This window comes from Astatotilapia calliptera, chromosome 23, assembly GCF_900246225.1.
Source record: "Astatotilapia calliptera chromosome 23, fAstCal1.2, whole genome shotgun sequence".
In the NCBI taxonomy this organism is placed as follows: Eukaryota; Metazoa; Chordata; class Actinopteri; order Cichliformes; family Cichlidae; genus Astatotilapia; species Astatotilapia calliptera.
In genome coordinates this window covers 30264994-30283901 of record NC_039323.1, presented here as the reverse complement: position 1 = coordinate 30283901, position 18908 = coordinate 30264994, and the positions used below count along the sequence as shown (strand labels likewise).

Here is an 18908-nt window from a genome sequence, read left to right as displayed (position 1 = left end):
AAACGCGCTTAAAGTGTGTCTGTCTGTGTGTGACCTTTCATATCCTAAAACAGCTGAGTGGAAGTGACTTGTTAAAAGGCGCCTCTTCTTCAGCGCAGGCGTCCTCACTCTTTCTGTGTTTGCCTCTTTCGGCTCATCTCCCATCACTACTTCCAAACTTAACATACAAATCAAGTGCCCACAACAACCTTATGGGTAACAATTGGATTTTTTTTCCACCCCCCACCACCACCACCTCCCTGCTTCGCCGCCGCCTCCTCCTTTTGACGCATGCGTGTTGGCGAGCGTACTGGTCAGTCTGAGAAGCAGCTGTTCAGCGCTGGTGAAATTCCAACATGGCAGTGGCTGTGGTCAGTGTCTACTGCGTTAACTTGGGATGGTTTCAGCTCACACGCATCCCGGCTTAACCTCGGCACCTCGCTCATCAGCAGGACCCCTCCCAGGGATCGATGCGACCATAACGCTCCCCCCCCCCCCCCCCCCACACGCTTTCTCACACATACACACACGCACACGCACACACGTGAGAGGTCGACCTGTCACTGGAGAGCAGAGAGAGAGAGAGAGAAAAAAAAAAGGTAAGGAACGGGGATCCGCTGCATCTGCAATTAGAGCGAGCGGTCAGAGCAGACAGCGCGTCTGTGTGGAGGAGACGAGCTCGGAGCAGCCCGCCGCTCATCTCGGAATAGTGCATGTGCAGTTTGTGATCTGACAAGTTTCCCGATTTGCGAGCGATGCCCTCTGCGTAACGGGTTATTTATTCATCTGTCGGTGAAGCGCACCTGCGCCACGCCGCGCGTGGATCGCACAGGCACGGACACGTAGGCTGCACCGTTGGCTTCCTGTTTGTGTGTGTCGACTGTGCGGCACTCCGAACAGAAAAAAGCCACAACTTGGGTGCACACACACACTCACACACACACACGCGGAGGCTTTTTTTCTTCTCCCCATTAGCTTCCATGAGGCGGGTACGGTTACAACAAGTTGCGCGTGCAGTCAGCGGATCCGGTGATATCGCGGCACGTGTTAATTAATGAATCTCACAAACTGGACATTTGTGGTCGTAAGGAGCGGATTTAACTCGGATGACAGATCCGCACCAGTTGATTTTTCTCCGATATCGTCCTCCTCTTCCTCCTCCTCCACTGCTGCCTGTCATCTCGGGCTCCACTTTCTAATGAGATGCATGTAGGTTAGATGGCTCTCCTATTGAGTTGCTTGCTCCAAAGACTCGCAGGGCCCACCTCTCACACGGCTTGAAATCCGAGCTGTGTTGCACCCAGAAAGTGTCTCCTATTGTAAAGCTTTTTTTTTTCTTTGAGAGGGAATCCTTCCTTCCGCCTTTTCTTCCACAAATTAATTCCAATGCTCTCTCCTCCTCTTCCTCTCTCTCTTCTTCTTTCTGTTCCAGCACGACATGATCAGCAGCAGCAGCGTCTATGGTAGGTTGATGTTTTTTTCTCCATCAACTTATGTACTTTTTCACTTAAATATATGTGTGTGTGTGTGTGTGTGTGTGTGTGTATTTATGTATGTAAAACTATTAAAATAACATTGGGCAGCTGGGGTTGGGGGTAGGGGGGAGCTGATGACCTCAGATTGTTTTCAGTGTTGACTCAAAAAGTGAATTCTTCATGTTTGAGATGGATGTCCAAATTGTAGCTGTGTTGTTTGGATTAATTTCCTTCTCTTAATTTTTTAAAAACTATTTTTTTCTGTAACACAAACACAGCCTTGTGTAGCACACACACTACCTGGTAATTAATATTTGGTGACTAAGCCTGCAACATCTAAATTACACATGGCTTAATTTTGCAGCTCTAATTCGATTTTTTTCAAGATATTAAATAAATGACATATTTGTAATGGAATATTGTTCTTGAAAACCCTCAGAGCTGCAGATTAAATACAGCAGTTTGAGTAGGCTAATTATTTTTTTCCTTGACATTTCAAAATATCATTGAGACAGAATAATGTGCTCAGAAATTCACTGATCACTTAATGAAACAAATGGATGTGACTGGAGTCACTGTGCGCGAGACCTCTGTCACATTTTTACAAAGTGAAAAATACATATTTATGATTTTTTTCCCCTTAGTTGCACCATATCTTTTTTCCGTTATTGTACTAAAGAAACATTCAGTGCTAGTTATTATTTTTCTAATCAGGTGAGGGATTTCCTGCGTGATAGAAGAACGCTGATGACACAATGAGAGCACCTTGCTCCAAAATTAAATTCAGTTTTGAAATTTCAGCCACATAAACACGCAAACAAAACAGCCCTGCATGCGTGTTGCTGTTGTGCCGATGCACAATAAGAAGGTTCACGTTGAAGGCGAGAGTTTTAGGATGGATGACAGCCAAGTTCTGTAACTGCACAGTCTTGTTTTTTTTCTAGTGGCTGTTAGTGAGAACTCAACCTTTCGTCTCTGATCTCTGAGCTCACACACGCAGTCGTTCGCTTCACCTCACCTCCTCTCTCCTGCTGCTGCGTGTGTCTCGCCTTTATTTCTCTTTATACGTGCGCGTGCTGATGTTCTAACACTTTGGTGAAAATGTAGAAGTTATCCTGATACTGGTTTCATTGTTCCAAATTAGCATGCAGGTATGCACATGTAAGTAGCAGCGAACAGTTAAAACTGAACAGTTTCTGCAGCTTTTTTCCCCTAAATTAGTCCATACTGATTTTATTTGGACGTGCGGGTCTGATTTGGAGATGTGATTTTTCTGTTCTTTTTATTGGGCGCTCGCGTACACTTGTGTTCTTGCTTTGTTGCTGTTTTTGAGACTCGTGTGAAATGCGGGCTCTGACGTTTGAGATGGGTAGCATGAGTTTTTCCAAAGGCAAGAGTGTGTGCACAAGAAGGAAACGCAGGAACAGCCACACGCGCTGTTGATTTGTGTGTGTGTGGCCTACTGTAAATAATGTAGATACTGAGCGGTTTGTTTATTCCTTTGCTCCAGTCCTCACCGTAAGATCTGCGTCCACTGTGTGAGCTTGTTGCAGTGACAGTCGCAATAATCCCCCTCATTATACACATAAAGTATCGCCTCACATCTCCAATGGCCTCACAGTAAAGCTAATAGGGACAGAGTGTGGAGAAATAATAGGAATAGCAGAAAAAGTGCTTTACAAACAGGCAGCCCTTTACTCTGACTTTATCTATCTAAATGTGGACTTTTCCTTCAAATGAACAGAGAGAGTCGGTGTGCTGCGAGGGTGGCTAAGCTACTCCCAGCGGGGCCGTATAAATAAATTATCCTGACACTTTCTATCAGTATGTAATGTTTACCATTAAAAGCTGTTTTACCATCCTGCAACCACCGGCGTGCGATCTAGTCTGCCCCGCGGGACTCCTGCCAGATGTAAGGGGATGTGCATGTTGGGGGGGGGGGAATACCGGGCTTTTCAGACAGAGGGAGAAGGAAGGAAAGAAAGAGAGACATTTGTTGGTCCTTGCCACGTCCATATCAGTGGATTTCTCCTGTCTGAGCATCCTGACAAAGGGGCCTCTTCAAATGAGATCCAGGCAGGGTTGTCATCTTTTAGCAAATATGTTAAGAGTTATCTTTTGTGCTCTTGGCTTGCTGAGCGGAGCTGGACCCCATGGGAGCCTGGCGCATGCAAATAGAACAAATCCCTCTCGGACCTGTCTGTCTGTTTCGCTCTCTTCCATCTCTCCACCTCCCCTCCCTGCTCCCCTTCTTTTCTCCGCGTTTGCTCGACAGTGCGTCAGCCTATCTTGTCTCTTTGCTCTCTCATCTATTTCACTCTTTGTCCACTTATTTCCTCCCTCTCTCTTCCTCTCTCTCCCTCGTTCTTCTCTCTCTCTGTCCCAGAAGACAGTGCTGGGGCTGTGTGTCAGCTAACTGTAGCGAGGCTGTGTAGTCTTTGTGTGTTTCCCTGCGTGCTAGCTGACAGCCCCCTCCTCGCTGATCCAAGTTCCTCTTCTCAGAGACGGCAGGTAGCTGTCGGTAGGGCCGCTGCCTGTGTTTCTCCGTAGATGAGTGGACGCCAATTCCTTAAAATCCTTGACACTGTGATCCACTCTATCCTCCTCTTCCTCTTTCTATGTTTCCCCCTCCTCCCCTCTTTTCCCTGCTACACTGGCTGCATCTTTTTTTTTTTCATAGTTTCACATGGGGGTTTTGTTTTTTGTGACTGACAGTTGCCGCTTGATAAATTTTATTTTTTTTCCTCTTTTCCCTGTGTTGCGACTCAACCTTTTTTACACACTCTTCTGATTCCTATTCACTTTTCCTGGCATCTCTCCTTCTCAGTACTGACTAGTTATTATCCAGTCAAAATCTGATGGGTGTTCTTAAGTGAAGGGATAGCCACATAAGACTGACTCAGTGGAGGAGTAATACCTACAGCTTACTACCAAAGATCTTGCTGTAACCTGTGATGCTCAGTGCTAAGATTGTGCTTTTACACTGCCAGACGTGGTTCATCAGGTTTTGGTGCTATTATAAAACGGGAAAAAACATGTAAGAAAAAGTTAGACGTTAAAAGATGTGAAGTCATGAATTTAAGTTTGACACAAATGAGGAAAGAATTGCAATAAATGCAGCAGAAACTGATCTATGACCAATGTAGCCAAATTTACAGATTTATTACCCCCCTCTCAACACACACACACACACACATGCACGCACACCATCCTCTAAAAGACATCCTGTCAAATTCATTTCCATGTTAATTCCAGGATTAAAAAGCATTATCTCCATTTCTTTGAACTCTGAATCCCCACAAAATGTTTGAAGTTTCTCATTTTATGTAATGCATCGTTTTTCATAGGTTTTAATCAAATCAAAGCGACAGTTATTTTATACTTTTTCCTCCCTCCTACCTTCTTTTGCTATCCCCCTATTTCTGAATTTTAAACAGACCTCCGTTCACCTCCCTTTACTCTTCACCAGCAATCTCCACCACCCGTGGCCCGGATTCTCTGGCAGATATTAAAGCATTCTGCGTTTGGAAGTGTTAAATATGCTAAGGACTTATTAAAAAAAGGAAAAATATTCCACACCATTAGACCTTTAATAGACATGGCAGCTCACAGCTTATCCTTTACATTGTGCCTTGAAATGAGAAGGCACCATTTCTAATTAGGTTATTGCCATGGAAGTCTTGTTAAAGTGTGCGAAGGGGCTGCCGCTCATTTGGTTTGACGACGGAGGACCCCGACGAGAGCCTCTTTTTTTTTTGTTGTTTTTTAAAGAAAAAGAAAAAGCACTGGCCCAAAGAAAACAGCAGCTAAAGAGCAAGACAGGAGCTGACTGTGATGCCTTGCTGCTGCTCTCCCTTTGCGGCTCTGACTGGATGATCTGATTTTGCTAACAGCGAGGCTTGGCCAGATAGTGACCGTCTGCAACCCCCCCCACAAACCCCCAATCCGCCACTCAGTTTGAATATCTTGATTAGTAGGACACCTTTGGCAAATGGAAAGTAAGTCAGCAGCACTTCTTATTTTTATTTTATTTTTATCTATTTATCTATTTATTTTTGTCTGAGGCGGTTGAGGTGTGCGTGCGTGTTAATGAACAATGGCTCATTTGGCACGAGAGTGAATTTGTATGTGTGTATGGGTGTCTGTGTGAGCTTGGAAGGCTGCCAGGGGATGGACACAAAGGATGTTGAGTGGCTGGGCGTGTGGCACAGCATCACTTAGCTGCCTGTGGCCTCAGGGAGATGGACACAAACTGGGAGCGAGAGCAAAAACAACTTCTATTGCTAAAGAGCTCCAAATTTGACTGTGGCTATTGCAGGGTTGCTACGTTTTTTTTAATCTATTTATTTTTTACTGGTTTGGTTTGTAAAATGTTAAAAAAAAGAAGAAGAAAAAAAATTTGAGTCACATGTTGTCTAGCTTGAGGTGATAACTTTATAGTCTTTTTATGGCTTTTTAAAGCAAAGCAAGAGACACAAAAGATTTATGTATCTCATTTTTTCTGCTGTGAATAAGTAGCGTTTGTTAGCGGAGTTATGAGTTAAAACAGAAATTTCACTGTTGTCATGCTTTTGACGATAATTCTTAACATTCCCATTTATTTGCATTTAAGTGATGTACAATCAACACTAATGCCAAGCTCTAAATTTGCCTCAGCTTCAATTTCAAAATGAAACTGTTGACTGTCTTTTGTTTGACCAGCAATCAAAAACTTGTACATATGGGTTTTTTTCCCAGTGACATGAAAAAGGAAACGATCTGCAGCTCAGTCGCTGAGAAATTGTTTAATGTCTGCATGTGTGCGTGTGTGTGTGTGTGTGTGTGTGTGTGTGTGTGTGTGTGTTCAGGCCTGCTAAGGAGGATTGTGTGTGATTATGTTGTTTCATGCTTGCACTGTGTGTGTGTGTGTGTGTGTGTGTGGCCAAGTTTCCCCACTGGAAGCGGGCGAGAGCATTAGGATGTTGCTTGTATGACTCTGCTGGCAGGATGGACACATGTGGTAGATGGCTAATGATAGCACGCAGCGTATAATGAGATCCTACTCTCCGTCTGTCTCCCCTACCTGGCATCATGCATTAACCATACAAGAGGAAGAGGAGGCACGCATGGTATTGACTTTTGAGTGGGCGTCTGCTTGTCCATTGTTGGTTTTGTTTAGCACTAAGAGTTCAGCATGGCTGCAAGCGCTGCACATTTATAACAAGTTTTTTTGTTGTTGTTGTTGTTTTTTTGTCAATCGTGGCAGAAGCCCTCGGTATGCATGTGTACGTGCGTGCGTGAGGCGAGAATCTCTCCTCATCTGCACCTCTTGAGCTCTGTTAAATGGTTGTAAATTGATTTTAGATGCACTCCAATGTATACACTTAACAAGCCAAATGGGTTCAGTTGGTGGGTTAGTTTATGTGGTCAGAAGATTATTCTATTAATGTATTCCTCACTCTGTAATCCACAGTATGCTGTGTGAGGGAGGGAGTCACTGGCAATGGTCCATCTTCTTGCCCAGTAACATATATTTATCCTCTTCACTACACAATCCTCTAGGCTGCTCAAATCCCCCAGGGGGTCCCAATGACATGCTTACTAATGTGTGCTTTGGAAACGGAGTGCTATTGTATCCCCTAAATCTCACAAAGCACTGTATGATTTGCCCATTGTCGATAAATCGCTTTGCTTGTGCCAAGTACTTGCATCTCACAGAGGCTTAATGCTTTGAGGGTTTCAGGGACAGCTTCAAGTTCCTCTTTTGTTGATTTCGGGGAAAAGTGCCAAGACTGCTGCGCTGAATATTGTTTTGCGTATGGAGGAGGGAGGGGAGGAAGGGCCTTTGCCAAGCAACTCCATTGAGCCCTGTGAATGGGCCATTCATATTTAGGAGAATCACCCAGATGCCATATTGTTGGCTCAACAATGCTAAATATTCTCCAACAAGGATGGGATTGTAACAGGATTTTCAATTGTGCAAGTGTTCGAAAAGGATGTTGAGAAGAACAGTATCCAGCCTTCAGTAACTCTGAAATGTGTGAATAAATAAGTAGAGACATTAGAAGTCATAGGACAATTCAAGTGTTTTCCAAACTAGTCGTGTGTATTGTTGCTTTTTTCTTGGAAAAATGAAACCCTCTACACAATATAAATGTTTTAAAATATTCAAAATTACAGGATCTGTTTAGCAACAACACCTGGAAGTACATTACTGCCTTTACAGGGTTACTGACCGAGGTTTAAAATTTCACTTCCGGACTTTTAAAAGCAGGGTGTGTCTGTAACTGGTGGTACTGGTGGGATTCAAACTACAGGCCAGGACGGTCAGACAGGCTGCTGGACAGGCACAAAATCGCTCTCTGAGCTTCCCAAAGGTGCGACTATAACATGGAACCTGAAAACAACCGCTGTAAGGACCAAACTCTTGTTCTAGGGTCTAAAACAGCCAAAATGTCATTGCGGTCTTTTATGTCATGCATGCACTGTGTATTAATCACGGGCTGGATCTGTGCCTGAGAGGCTGATCAAATTTATTGTTTGGCTGCACGGGACAGTAATGGGTGTTTAATTACTCAATAAAAGCCCTTTTATAGATTCCCAGGCCTCCTGTGTGTTGAGCAAATGGTATTGATCTGTCTCCGGGCTGCAACATGATAGCCTGTGAAGGAGAATTAGAGCCGTTAGCCTGCTAGCGTTTTCTCATTCATTAGCTGCATTAGCCAGAGGGTGATTACGACGTAGCATCATTGTTAATACCAAAGTCTCAAAGGTTTTTCTGTCTGCCTTGTGTTGTAAAGCTCCGTGCAGCTCATTTACACAAATATGGATTAGATCAGCAATGAATAACATTGAGGAAGGTGTTACGATAAGAATCTCCAGGAGAGTTGTATTTCTTTTTTGCAACATTTCCACCTGTGCAGTTTTGTCAGTGCATTAAGCACGCTATAATTCCCACAGCTAAGCTCGACGAAGCCCTTTCCTGAGCTGTGAGCTGCATTAGTCGGGCTACCGTCTATACCTATGCACATTTTAATCCCACCACTTCCCCACCCTCTAATCAGTAATCTGATGGCTCCTCCTCCTCATCCTCATCCTCCCCAGAGGCCTAATTCTGGATCCCCGTTCTCCTGCACACCCAGCAGTCAGGAGAATGACTCACACAGAGGAGAAAGCTGAATGACAGTCACCCTTAGCATGTCTCCATTAGGTTTTCTGTCCATGCATTCATGCCAGCAAACATGTGCAGCCCTGTATGGTGTCCACTGTGTCTTTTTCTCGTCTAACTGCATCTGCCCCGCGCCCATTGTTCTTTTATGTTCAGAGCGTATCACCGCTTCTGTCGGCCAGCTCCGCTCCTCTTGATGCACGGCAAAAACCTTTTGCAATAAGTTGCTTGATATGTCTATATCAAATGAGTGTGGTCTATTACAGATGTGGCGGAGTCAGTTGGGTGGCTTTGTGAACAAAAAAAGGGGTTCTGCAAGGGACCATGAAAGAGACATTGTCAAATACAGACCATACAGTTCCTTTGTAGATAAATGGATTTTCATGCTTATCAACTGGGACAGTAACATGAGTGAAAACTGTGGAGAATGTGGAATTGCTCTTAGTATTCGGCCATACACAGGGATAAATGTAGCTTCAAGTGTGTGTGGTCTGTCATTGTCCTACAGAAAGGTTTTGTTTTTTGTTTTTTTGTCGTTTGGGTTTCTACATTCAGTTTGGAACCACATTCACTGCTGATGCCACAGATGTGCATCACGCATGGAGCCATATGTTACACTTCCACAGTAATTGTACTATCAGTTCTTAAGCATCATCTGTTTAGTGTCACGGGAAAAAATACTTTTAATCCACAGTCAGGTTTTTTTTTTCTTTTATATCACAATGGAATATTTTTTTTCTTCTCTAAATTGGATTGGAATCATTATGTCAATGACATTTTCATACCCACTTGTAAAAGTTTTTGAAACATTATTCATTGATTTCTAAATTCCCAGTTTAACCCTCCTGCCATCCTTTAAAAAACTCACACCCATCACCCTAGGGACCATTCTCAGCCACGCCATAAAAAGACCATATATCCATATTTTATTCCACTTTAAATTAGCCAACCTTGTAAAACTACTTCTCCCTGAAATATTCATGTAAAGTTTTAATTATATTTTCGTTGTTTTAACCCTTCAAATCCCAGTGTTATTACATGAGCGCCCTGTGTTATAAGCCCCAAAAACCAAAAAACGAAACTAAATATTTCCACAAAAAACCAGTTGAAGTAATATGTGATTGTCATTATAAGTAGGCCTTTAGATGGACCAAAGATTGGCACCAACATACATTTTGACCTGCCATTATTTTTTTTGCATTTTTTTTGCAATTTAAAAATTAAAACTTCAAGGCCCTGAGTCTTCATTGACATCCAAGAAAAGAAGAAAAAATAAAATCATATGATGATAATTTGGGGTTGAAAAATAGCGTTTATAATGGAAGTCAATGGGCAGAAAATGGTCCCCAGGGTGATGGGTGTGGGGATTTCTGCTGCTCAGCCATTTTAGGCTGATTTAAGGAATTCACACTGGAATATTAACATTGACAGGTAAAAACTATCCTGTGGCAAGTTTGGTTATATTCCACTGAACACAGTGGAAATGGCAGCCATTTAACACATAGCAGTGGCACAAAAAGGTCCCAAGAAGTCAGGAAGGTTAAGATGGATGGTTTGAGTAAACCATACATGACGGGGCGAGGCAGCTTCATGTCTCAGAACCTCATGTCTCAGTTTTCTATTGTCCCTGATTGTGGCTGCAAAAATGGTTTTAGCAAGACACAGTTAAGCTAGCTTAGCATTTCAACTATAGATGTGTTTACCTAATTGCTATCTATACTTTGTGCATAGAACAATAAAAACAGAAGACTACCATACATTCTGCATACTAGTGCTTTCTTTTTCTTTTCATGTCACTATCAGACATACTGTTTTTCAGGAGCTAGCTTTTAACCTGTTGTTGAGTGTATGTGTTGATGCTATAAGCCTAAAAATCATTGTTTTCTTAGACATATATGGCACAATAACTGGATATTTGGTGGCACCTGAAATAATATTGAGGCATTTTTACATTTGTAACTCTAGCCCCAGTGTGGTGGTGGCTTGGCTTTCAGCCAGAGGACCTGTTTGTCTTGTGAGTGGGAACATGGCTTAAATTTATTTATTGTCTTTTTTTGTGTGTGAGTGTGTGTGTGTGTTTGCTTACTATTTCAGGGTTTTTTGACCACAGTTATGAAACCTGTTCAATGCCTAGGTACTAAAATTACTTGATTAGGTAATATTTTGGCCAAAGTTTCTTTTCATAACATGTTAGAAGGTACACGTCTCCTGTCTTCAAGCTTCCATTCTTTAATAATTACAATGACAGGTAATATCCCATATAGTTGTAGGTAGGGCTGCTCAATTAATCGAATTTTAATCACGATTACGATCTGGGCTTTCAACGATCATTAAAAATGACTGAGCCGATTATTAGCCCCTCCCTCATTTATCCGCGACACCTTAAAGGCCGGTCCGTGAAAATATTGTCGGGCATAAACCGGTCCTTGGCGCAAAAAAGGTTGGAGACCGCTGATTAAGAGGACCCGAGGGAAGCTCGGAAAGCTAAGCAGAAGTTATTTGGAGAGGAGAGTGACTGCTGTTGGTTGAAAAGAGAGGTTAAAAAAAAAAAACTTCAGTGGTGTTGCACACTATTTTATATTATTTTTTAAAGTCATTGAAGCCGGTCAGAGCAGCACGCTCAGTTTTGTGTAATTATTTTTAAATCCCTGTAGAACCGGAACCGTGTAAGCTAGCGCAATAATTTGTTTTGCATATGAAACCGGAGGAGTTGTACTTACATCTTATGCCATCAGCTTGTCCTCGGTCACGGTTTCCTTCCACATAAAGCATTGCAAAAATTGCATAAAAAGCGCTTGCAGGAACAAAAACATAATATTCCAGAAACACGCTTTGCCGATCCGATCAGCTGTTCGTAACACTTCCCACAGTGAAACAGACGTCAGCACGAACTATCACATGTCGGCCATTTCCTCCCTGAAACCGGAAGTGACGTCATTTTCGCGGAAATGTAGTTTTTTACTTGTAGGCCTTAAAAGGGCTGGTTATAAGATAAGCTGGTTATACTGGTCATGTTTGACTTTTCTGAATAGTTTCTGGGATGCTTAGAACTCGAATTGCACTGCTGGAAATAGTTTATTTTGATGCACATGCTGTTTTCTTTGCAAATTTGCATCATAGGATTGTTTTTTCGTTTTTCCTGCAGTGTATATAAAAATTGGTGTATCTCCAAAATAAAACTATGAAGACACTCAAAATAAATTTCCTGTTGTTGTAAACTATTTTTTGCAACTTTTTTGCATTTAAAGTTTTGAGGGATAAGCCTCTTAAATTTCTCCAAGTAGAAATATATGTAAAAAAAAAAAAAAAGCAAAAACGATTTTCAATTTTTTTTGTAGTTTATTGCACTTTTTTGCAATTAATGTAGTTACTATGGACTTAATGCATACATATTATTCAAATATGGGCTATAACAGTTGTATAGCAACTTGAAATGCTCCCACAAATGGCACTACAACATGTAAAAAAATAATATAAGCTCTGGCGGACTTGGTTCTATGGTAGGTCTTAAAGGGTTAAATAAATATCGTCAAATAATCGAGATCTCAATTTCAGTGAAAATAATCGTGATTATCATTTTTGCCATAATCGAGCAGCCCTAGTTGTAGGACATAACCTGCTGTTATCAGTGGCGGTTTTAACTCTTTTACAGAACTAAACCACATGTATGTATATATATATATATATATATATATATATATATATATATATATATATATATATATATATATATATATATATATATATATGAAAATAATATAATGTAGCTAATCCTCCATAAAGGATTTTACATAATTTGAAGGAAAATAATTGAAATAAGGGTCACCTGGTTGTAAGTGTATGGAGTTTGCGAATTAACACATTCTAATCCCAGGTGCACGCGAACATATACACAAACATGCCCACACACAGACACACAAAAACCCTTTTCACATTCCACTGCCTGTGGGGCGCAAATGAGAAGCGATGTCTACTCGATGCAGAGCCAGTGATCTAGGTAATCTGCCTGTGCTGTGGGAGAGGTCTATTGGTCTACAAATCAATTGGCTTCATGTCCGTACCATTAGGCTAACATAGCAGTGCTGAGGCGCTGAGAGCAGTAAACAGACTGTTTAATTCCCCTGGACACCAGCCAGGTGTCCTCCTGCTTCCTCCTGATCCCTTTTTTTCCTTGTTTTACTTCCCTGTATTCTAGCAGCCTCCTCCGTTCCTTCCTCTTCTCCACTTCACTTGCAGTGATTTTCAGTGGACAAGTGCTTACAGGAATATTGCTTGGAGGGATTGTGTGTGTGTGTGTGTGTGTGTGTGTGTGTGTGTGTGTGTGTGTGTGTGTGTGTGTGTGTGTGTGTGTGTGTGTGTGTGTGTGTGTGTGTGTGAAGAGAAGAGGTTTTGGCCAATGAAAGTGTCTATACTGAGTAAGTGATCCCTTGGGATGCAGTACATACACCAGGCATCCTTCTTTATCTCCCTGCATGTGTATCTCTCTCCCCTTTTCTCCGTATCACTGTATGGGTTTGTCTCACGCTTTGTTTCTCTCTCTGTGTATCTGCTCGCCTTCCTCTTTATATATATATATTTTCCCCCCTGCCTTTTTCTGTCTGCAGACAGAGCCTGCAAACAAGTCGGTAATACGAGGATGCCGAATCAAAACAAATGCACACTCCCAATGATTAGAAAAATGCAGATTTACGTCCGGGCGGCAAAAAGTTGACCACTTTTACTGTTGCACAGATACACCGGTGACAGATACGCTAATGACTTAGCTTGTATAACGTCAGCAATTCAATTTATCCACTTGGCTGCTGTTCTGCATGTCCTGAATTGTGCTACAGTATGGTAATTGAGCCAGTGTATGTTGACAGATGAGTGTTGTTGGCAGTATTGCTGTTGTGTGTCTCATTTCCTGCACGCTGCTGCAGATTGACTGATAAGATAAGAGGCCCATAGCAACTTCTGAGAGCTTCAGAGTAACTAACAACCTGATGAGATGCTGTGCTATAGCTTTGATTAAGGAGGGTGCAAGGGACAGCAAAGTGTAACAGGTAGTGAATGAGTGCAGATTAAACTTACATTACCAGTGGCCTCACTGTTTGATGTTCTGCTGGCCAGTAAAGGACAGACACAGTATAGAAATCTGTTTTGTGCTTTCAGATTTGCCCGTTCTGCCAGAACATTTTACTGTTGCTAGGAGACGCTGCAACCCTCGGACACATCTGGTCAGCTGTTAGTACAAGTTGTTAACAAAAGCTGGAGCATCTGCAACGACATGATACTGTTTACAAAATGCAGCTCCCTATAGGCTTGGTGTCAATCAGCTTTTTCAACGAAAGCGTGCAGGGAGGATGTTCGGAGCAGAGAACTCAAGGTGAAGAAGAAATGAGTGTAAAAGCAGAATTCAGATGTTATATGGTGCCGCCGTACTGGCTTTGTCTTCCAGTAACAAATATCGTAACTTTCAAAAATGGAAATATCACAGCCTGAATTTCTGGCTCCTCTGTCAGCCTCTTCGTTCCTCAGCCTTGACTCATGTCCCTCATGGGACCTCAGTGGTGGAATGACATTCGTCTTCGAACAGGCCAGCAGAGTCACTCCTTATCTTGTGTCCCAACTCATCTCCTCAATAAATACCTCGTGCCCTTTTCTCTCTCCTCCTCGTCGTCCGACTCTGCTTTTAGGGAGCAGAAAATGCTCATGAAAAGGTTCTGACAGCGAAGCGGCACAGTAATATGGGAAGAAGAAAATAATTGATTTTCTAAAACTGCTTTGCCACTGTGAGACATGCTATGTCACAAATATGTGAAATCGCATGCAAACGTGCACATCCAAACTGTTATCAAGGCCCTGGTCTTTGTCACTCCAAAATAGGCAGAGAAAATAGTATTTGGTGTTTTGGTTCACAGCTTCAGGGTCATTGAGAACGCATTCTTTAATCATCTTTTGGCTCCTTGAGTCAGGCTATAAGAAATGAGCGTAACTATAGAAGCTAACCTTAATGCTATGTTTCTCTTGTAAACATGTATTGTGTTAAATTAGTGGTAATTTATTTGCCAGTTACATCAGCAGCATTGTTCTGTGATGATCTAAATGTACAAGTAGATTTGACTTTTGTTTCAGTGCGGCTTAAATACATCAACTGTCGGCCAGATCTTAGCATAAAAGGATTAATCAAATTAATCAAAAGAAAATATTTCCAGCTAAAATGCTTTGATTAACAGAAGATTAGGCATTTTATTATTCTAGCCATTTTCTTGACTCTTAAGTATTTTTCTAGACCTCTGTGATGCTGAATCTCTGGATAAAATAGCTACAGTTATTAAATTAGGGGATATATTTTTTTAGTCTACTACCTTATCTTTAACTTTTTAACCATTATCTGTCCACTTGTATCAAATAATTGCAGATAACAGTGGGGTAGTTTATGCATGCATTGCTGCATGTGAATAATGGCTCACTGGTGTGTCCTCCTCTAAAGTGGAAAATAAGCTCTCCTATAACACTTTTCACAGTTAAATTAATATTTCTGGAGGAAACCCTGGGATTGTTGAACATTTAATCTTAAGCCATGCTGAAATGCTTTTTTGTAACGTGTTAGTCAAGTCACTTCTAGCTATTCAAACTGAGTCTACATGATAGCTAAGTCTAAGTGGTGGAAACAGCAGTGAGCAGGACATTGAGCTTTATTTACTGGGTACTTTTTATATCCTGGTTGTCATTTTAGGCCGTGAAATCTGCAGTCACCGGATAAACAGAAGCCCGTGTTCACAATACCGAACTGTGTTCATCACCCGTGAATGTGATTACAGCTCTTGATCGATAGACAGTGACACGTTGCTGCTGGATGTCACCTAAGGAGATTGTGCGCTGTGTGCATGTGTCAGTGTGTAAGAAGTACAGAGTGTGTGTAGGTGTGTGTGGGGGGTGGAGGGGTGGGGTATCCATATGCTGTCTGTGCATTTATACACACTTTGCACGCCTGTGTGTGTGTTAAACTCAGATCCAGTGTGGTAATGTGAGATCAGACGTAGCCTGTTAGCCGGAGCCTTACATCTGCTGTCAGCCACTCGCTCTAACTCTGTTAGGGATGTTATTGATTGCTCATTATTACCCCGTTCCCTGAAAGATGAGCGTCCCCTATGATCACATTAAATCTCTCCCTTGTCCAATCCTCCCGAGATGCCTTCTGCTCATCGGTGCCCATCAAATTTCTCCTCCGAGATCTGATATCAAGCAGCCTGACGTTCTTTATTGCCTTTGGTTCTCTTTGCGTCGTGTTTGATTTACTCCAAATAACAGTCTCTCTTTTTTTCCCTAACTTGTTCTTTTTTTTCCCCTCCTCCTTTTTTGAACGGACGCAGTTTAGCTAATTGATGTTTTGAGTCTGTGTAATGGAAATAAGCAAACGTAGCTGAGCAACATTTCAAATTATGATTTGTTTTCTTTTTTATTATCGCTAAAAGATACTCGGGGTTTCATGTTAGCTTTGTGATCTGTGTTTATTGACTTGATAGCAAACAAGAAGAGCTGACAAGAAAGTCGTATGTACTTTATTTTCTTAGAGAGGGGCTATTTTTGCTCCACTGCCTGTTATTTAAATGGCACATCAGTCAGTTGTGAAAGGGTCACATTAAAACCATGGTGTCAGTCTTCGAGCCTCGTTCAAAACCTACAGATGCGCCTCTGACAAATTCCTCCCCGAGCCTCCCCTTTAAAGTCCGTGCCCTTCCCTGTGCCTTAGGTTGTCATTTTCGCTGACGATAAGCAGTTGTTGAAGGTGTCACGCGTCCGCCAGCCCGTGTAAAGTTTGGAACTGTTGAAATCCAGCCCTCAGTGAGAGGCCATCTCATCGGCCCCCGCCGTCCCCATGAATAATGCAGAGCTATCGACTGTGTCAGTTGAGCGCAAGGAGACGTGGCGGCAGGCAGCTTGATATTCAGCTGCTGAAGCTGACTGGATGCCCTCACTTTGAGACAAACTGCTGGCAGACTGCTCTGACTTGAACAGACAGGACCTGAATCTGCTCATATGAGATGAGCAGCGTTGTGCTGGTGCGGAGGTAGTCTGTGTCCCAAGGAAGCCTGAGTTTCTGTTCGAGTAGGCAGAGAGGAAGAAATTTAACGTTCGTAAATCTGTATACACATGTTCTCAAATATTTGTCTCAGCCTCACCTTTGCAGTAAATGTGTGTGTCCGTAAAGGAGTGTGTGAGTATGTGTGTATACGTTGTCCAGCCGGCAGCCTGCAGAGAGCTCTAGTGAGAATCTCCTGCCCCCTCGCCACGACCAGTTCAGTCTCAATGCCACCGATCGATGGGCGTATTGATCCGCTGTTTGACTGTTTAGACAACCTGTGTGAATTCTAGCATAATGCGCAGCACACTGGATTTAAAGATGCACGTGCAGGCCGCACTGCCTTGCATTCGTGTACTCTCTTTCGCATGCCTGCTGTCATACCAGAGAGCTCGTTCTTTCTAATGCTCGGAGCATCACGTGCACAAACATGTGCATCCGAGTTCAGAATAAGCAGCTATAGGTTGTATCTCAGAGCAGATATTGGTGGAGTCCAGCGCCATATACCAACATGTCCGATCGTTCCCTTGTCAGTCGCCCCTACATCATGTATAACATTTTCCCACAGTGTGCAAAGGTGTGAGATTAAGATAAATGACTTGTATTTGTTTATGGCTCACTGTTCCCAAATATCTGGAAAAATTTTTGCACAGTTGTTTGAAGGCCATGACTTTTTACCTTCCTTTTCCCAGGCCTCATTTTGGTGCTTGATGTCGTTTTTGGACCGAACTGTGAATTATTTTCATTCAATTTTACTTTTGTTAATTTTTCTTTCCATCCAACAGCCAATAAATGATAGAAAAGGTTGGTTATTCACTAATGTCCTTTTTATTGCTAAAGCATCACAGACAGGCATGAAAGCTTTTCATTTTGGGGGGGCTGGGAGGAGGGTTCCATTTATGTGTTTTAATACACTTCCAAACAGTTGGACTGTGAGACTGGACTCTTTCAGACTCGGTAAGAGGTGTGGGTTGGCATATCGTGCCAAAATCCATATGAAGTGTGCAGAATTTGACACTTCAAACATGAACCGTGAAGGATCCTGCAAGTTCACAGGCTGGGGGTAGAGGTTATCCCAGCCAGGGCCTCTTCAGTAATTCACACACATCCCACAGGCACATATACACACACATATACACACACACACACGCACTTTTGCAGCCTTGCACGTGCGCTAAGCACGGCGGGCGTTAATCTCCACCAACTGCTGTTGAACTCTAATCTAGCTTGCTTGCCAAGTGTTTGATACACTGCAAAATCCATCGTAACGAGTAGAAAAGGCTTTAAAATCTTCTTCTTCTTTTTTTGCCCATGTGACAAAATGAGAGTTTACAGTTAGCTTTCTGTAATTGATACAAGGGGGCTTTATAAATCATGGCATTTTCTGTGGTCTTTAATAGGAAAAAATAATTTGAAATTTGAAGTTTTTTGGTAGAAAATTGGCCTACTGATGTTACAATTGCCATCCAGTCTACTGTCTGAGTGCATCTCCACCCTACCCCTAAACCCCCCTCCCCTTCCAAACCACACACACACACACACACACACACACACACACACACACAACTCGGTGCAGACAGACATAAATGCATCCACAGATGGTGACACCCCGGCAGTCACTCCTGGGCTGGCTGTCTACGTGCCAGCAGCGATAACACATGCAAACACACAAAGACATATGCACACACACACACACACAAACACACACACGGCCTGGCGGCAGCAAACACGGTGATGCATCATTGAGCATAGGCTGGTTTTTCTCTAACTGCTGAGGGGAAATCAGTGTGGTGTTAAGTAACCATTCATGTGGAGCTGAGACCACACACAAACAAACAGCGCAGCGACACTAATAAAAATACATTTACCTTGCGAGATGAATAGAATATGATTGACTAATATGAAAGTTCTCTGGCAGACATGACTCGTGGCCACATTACCGACTACTAAGCTTCTCTGTGAGCAAGCGTCGACGTATTAATACAGCTCCAGTATCATTGTTTAATTCCCCTGACAAATATCTATTGTGCCGCTTTCATACTCTTACTTGGATTGTGATATATTCATTTGTTGATGCGCTGTTAATGTTTCCACTCTGGTTCGGAGTGTGCTGTGTAGGTAATCACCCACTCCGGGGCTGCTGCGCTGCTGTTTGTCATGTAGATCTTCCTGAGGATTGTATTTGAATAATGAGGAAGGCTTGAGCGTTCTCTTGTGCAGAGTGTCTCCACGCTGCCGCAGT

At 42.5% G+C, this 18908-nt stretch overlaps 1 protein-coding gene across 1 annotated transcript in view; it reads left to right on the top strand.

Moving 5' to 3' along the window:
• The first annotated feature begins 310 nt into the window (after positions 1–310).
• The window catches only part of LOC113016545 (fidgetin-like), a 32012-nt gene continuing 13414 nt past the window's right edge, over positions 311–18908 (top strand). Inside the window, exons 1-2 of the mRNA XM_026159446.1 lie at positions 311–475; positions 1412–1442. Of these exons, the coding sequence (XP_026015231.1) occupies positions 377–475; positions 1412–1442 (130 nt within the window). The 5' untranslated portion in view covers positions 311–376. The remainder of the gene's footprint in view (positions 476–1411; positions 1443–18908) is intronic.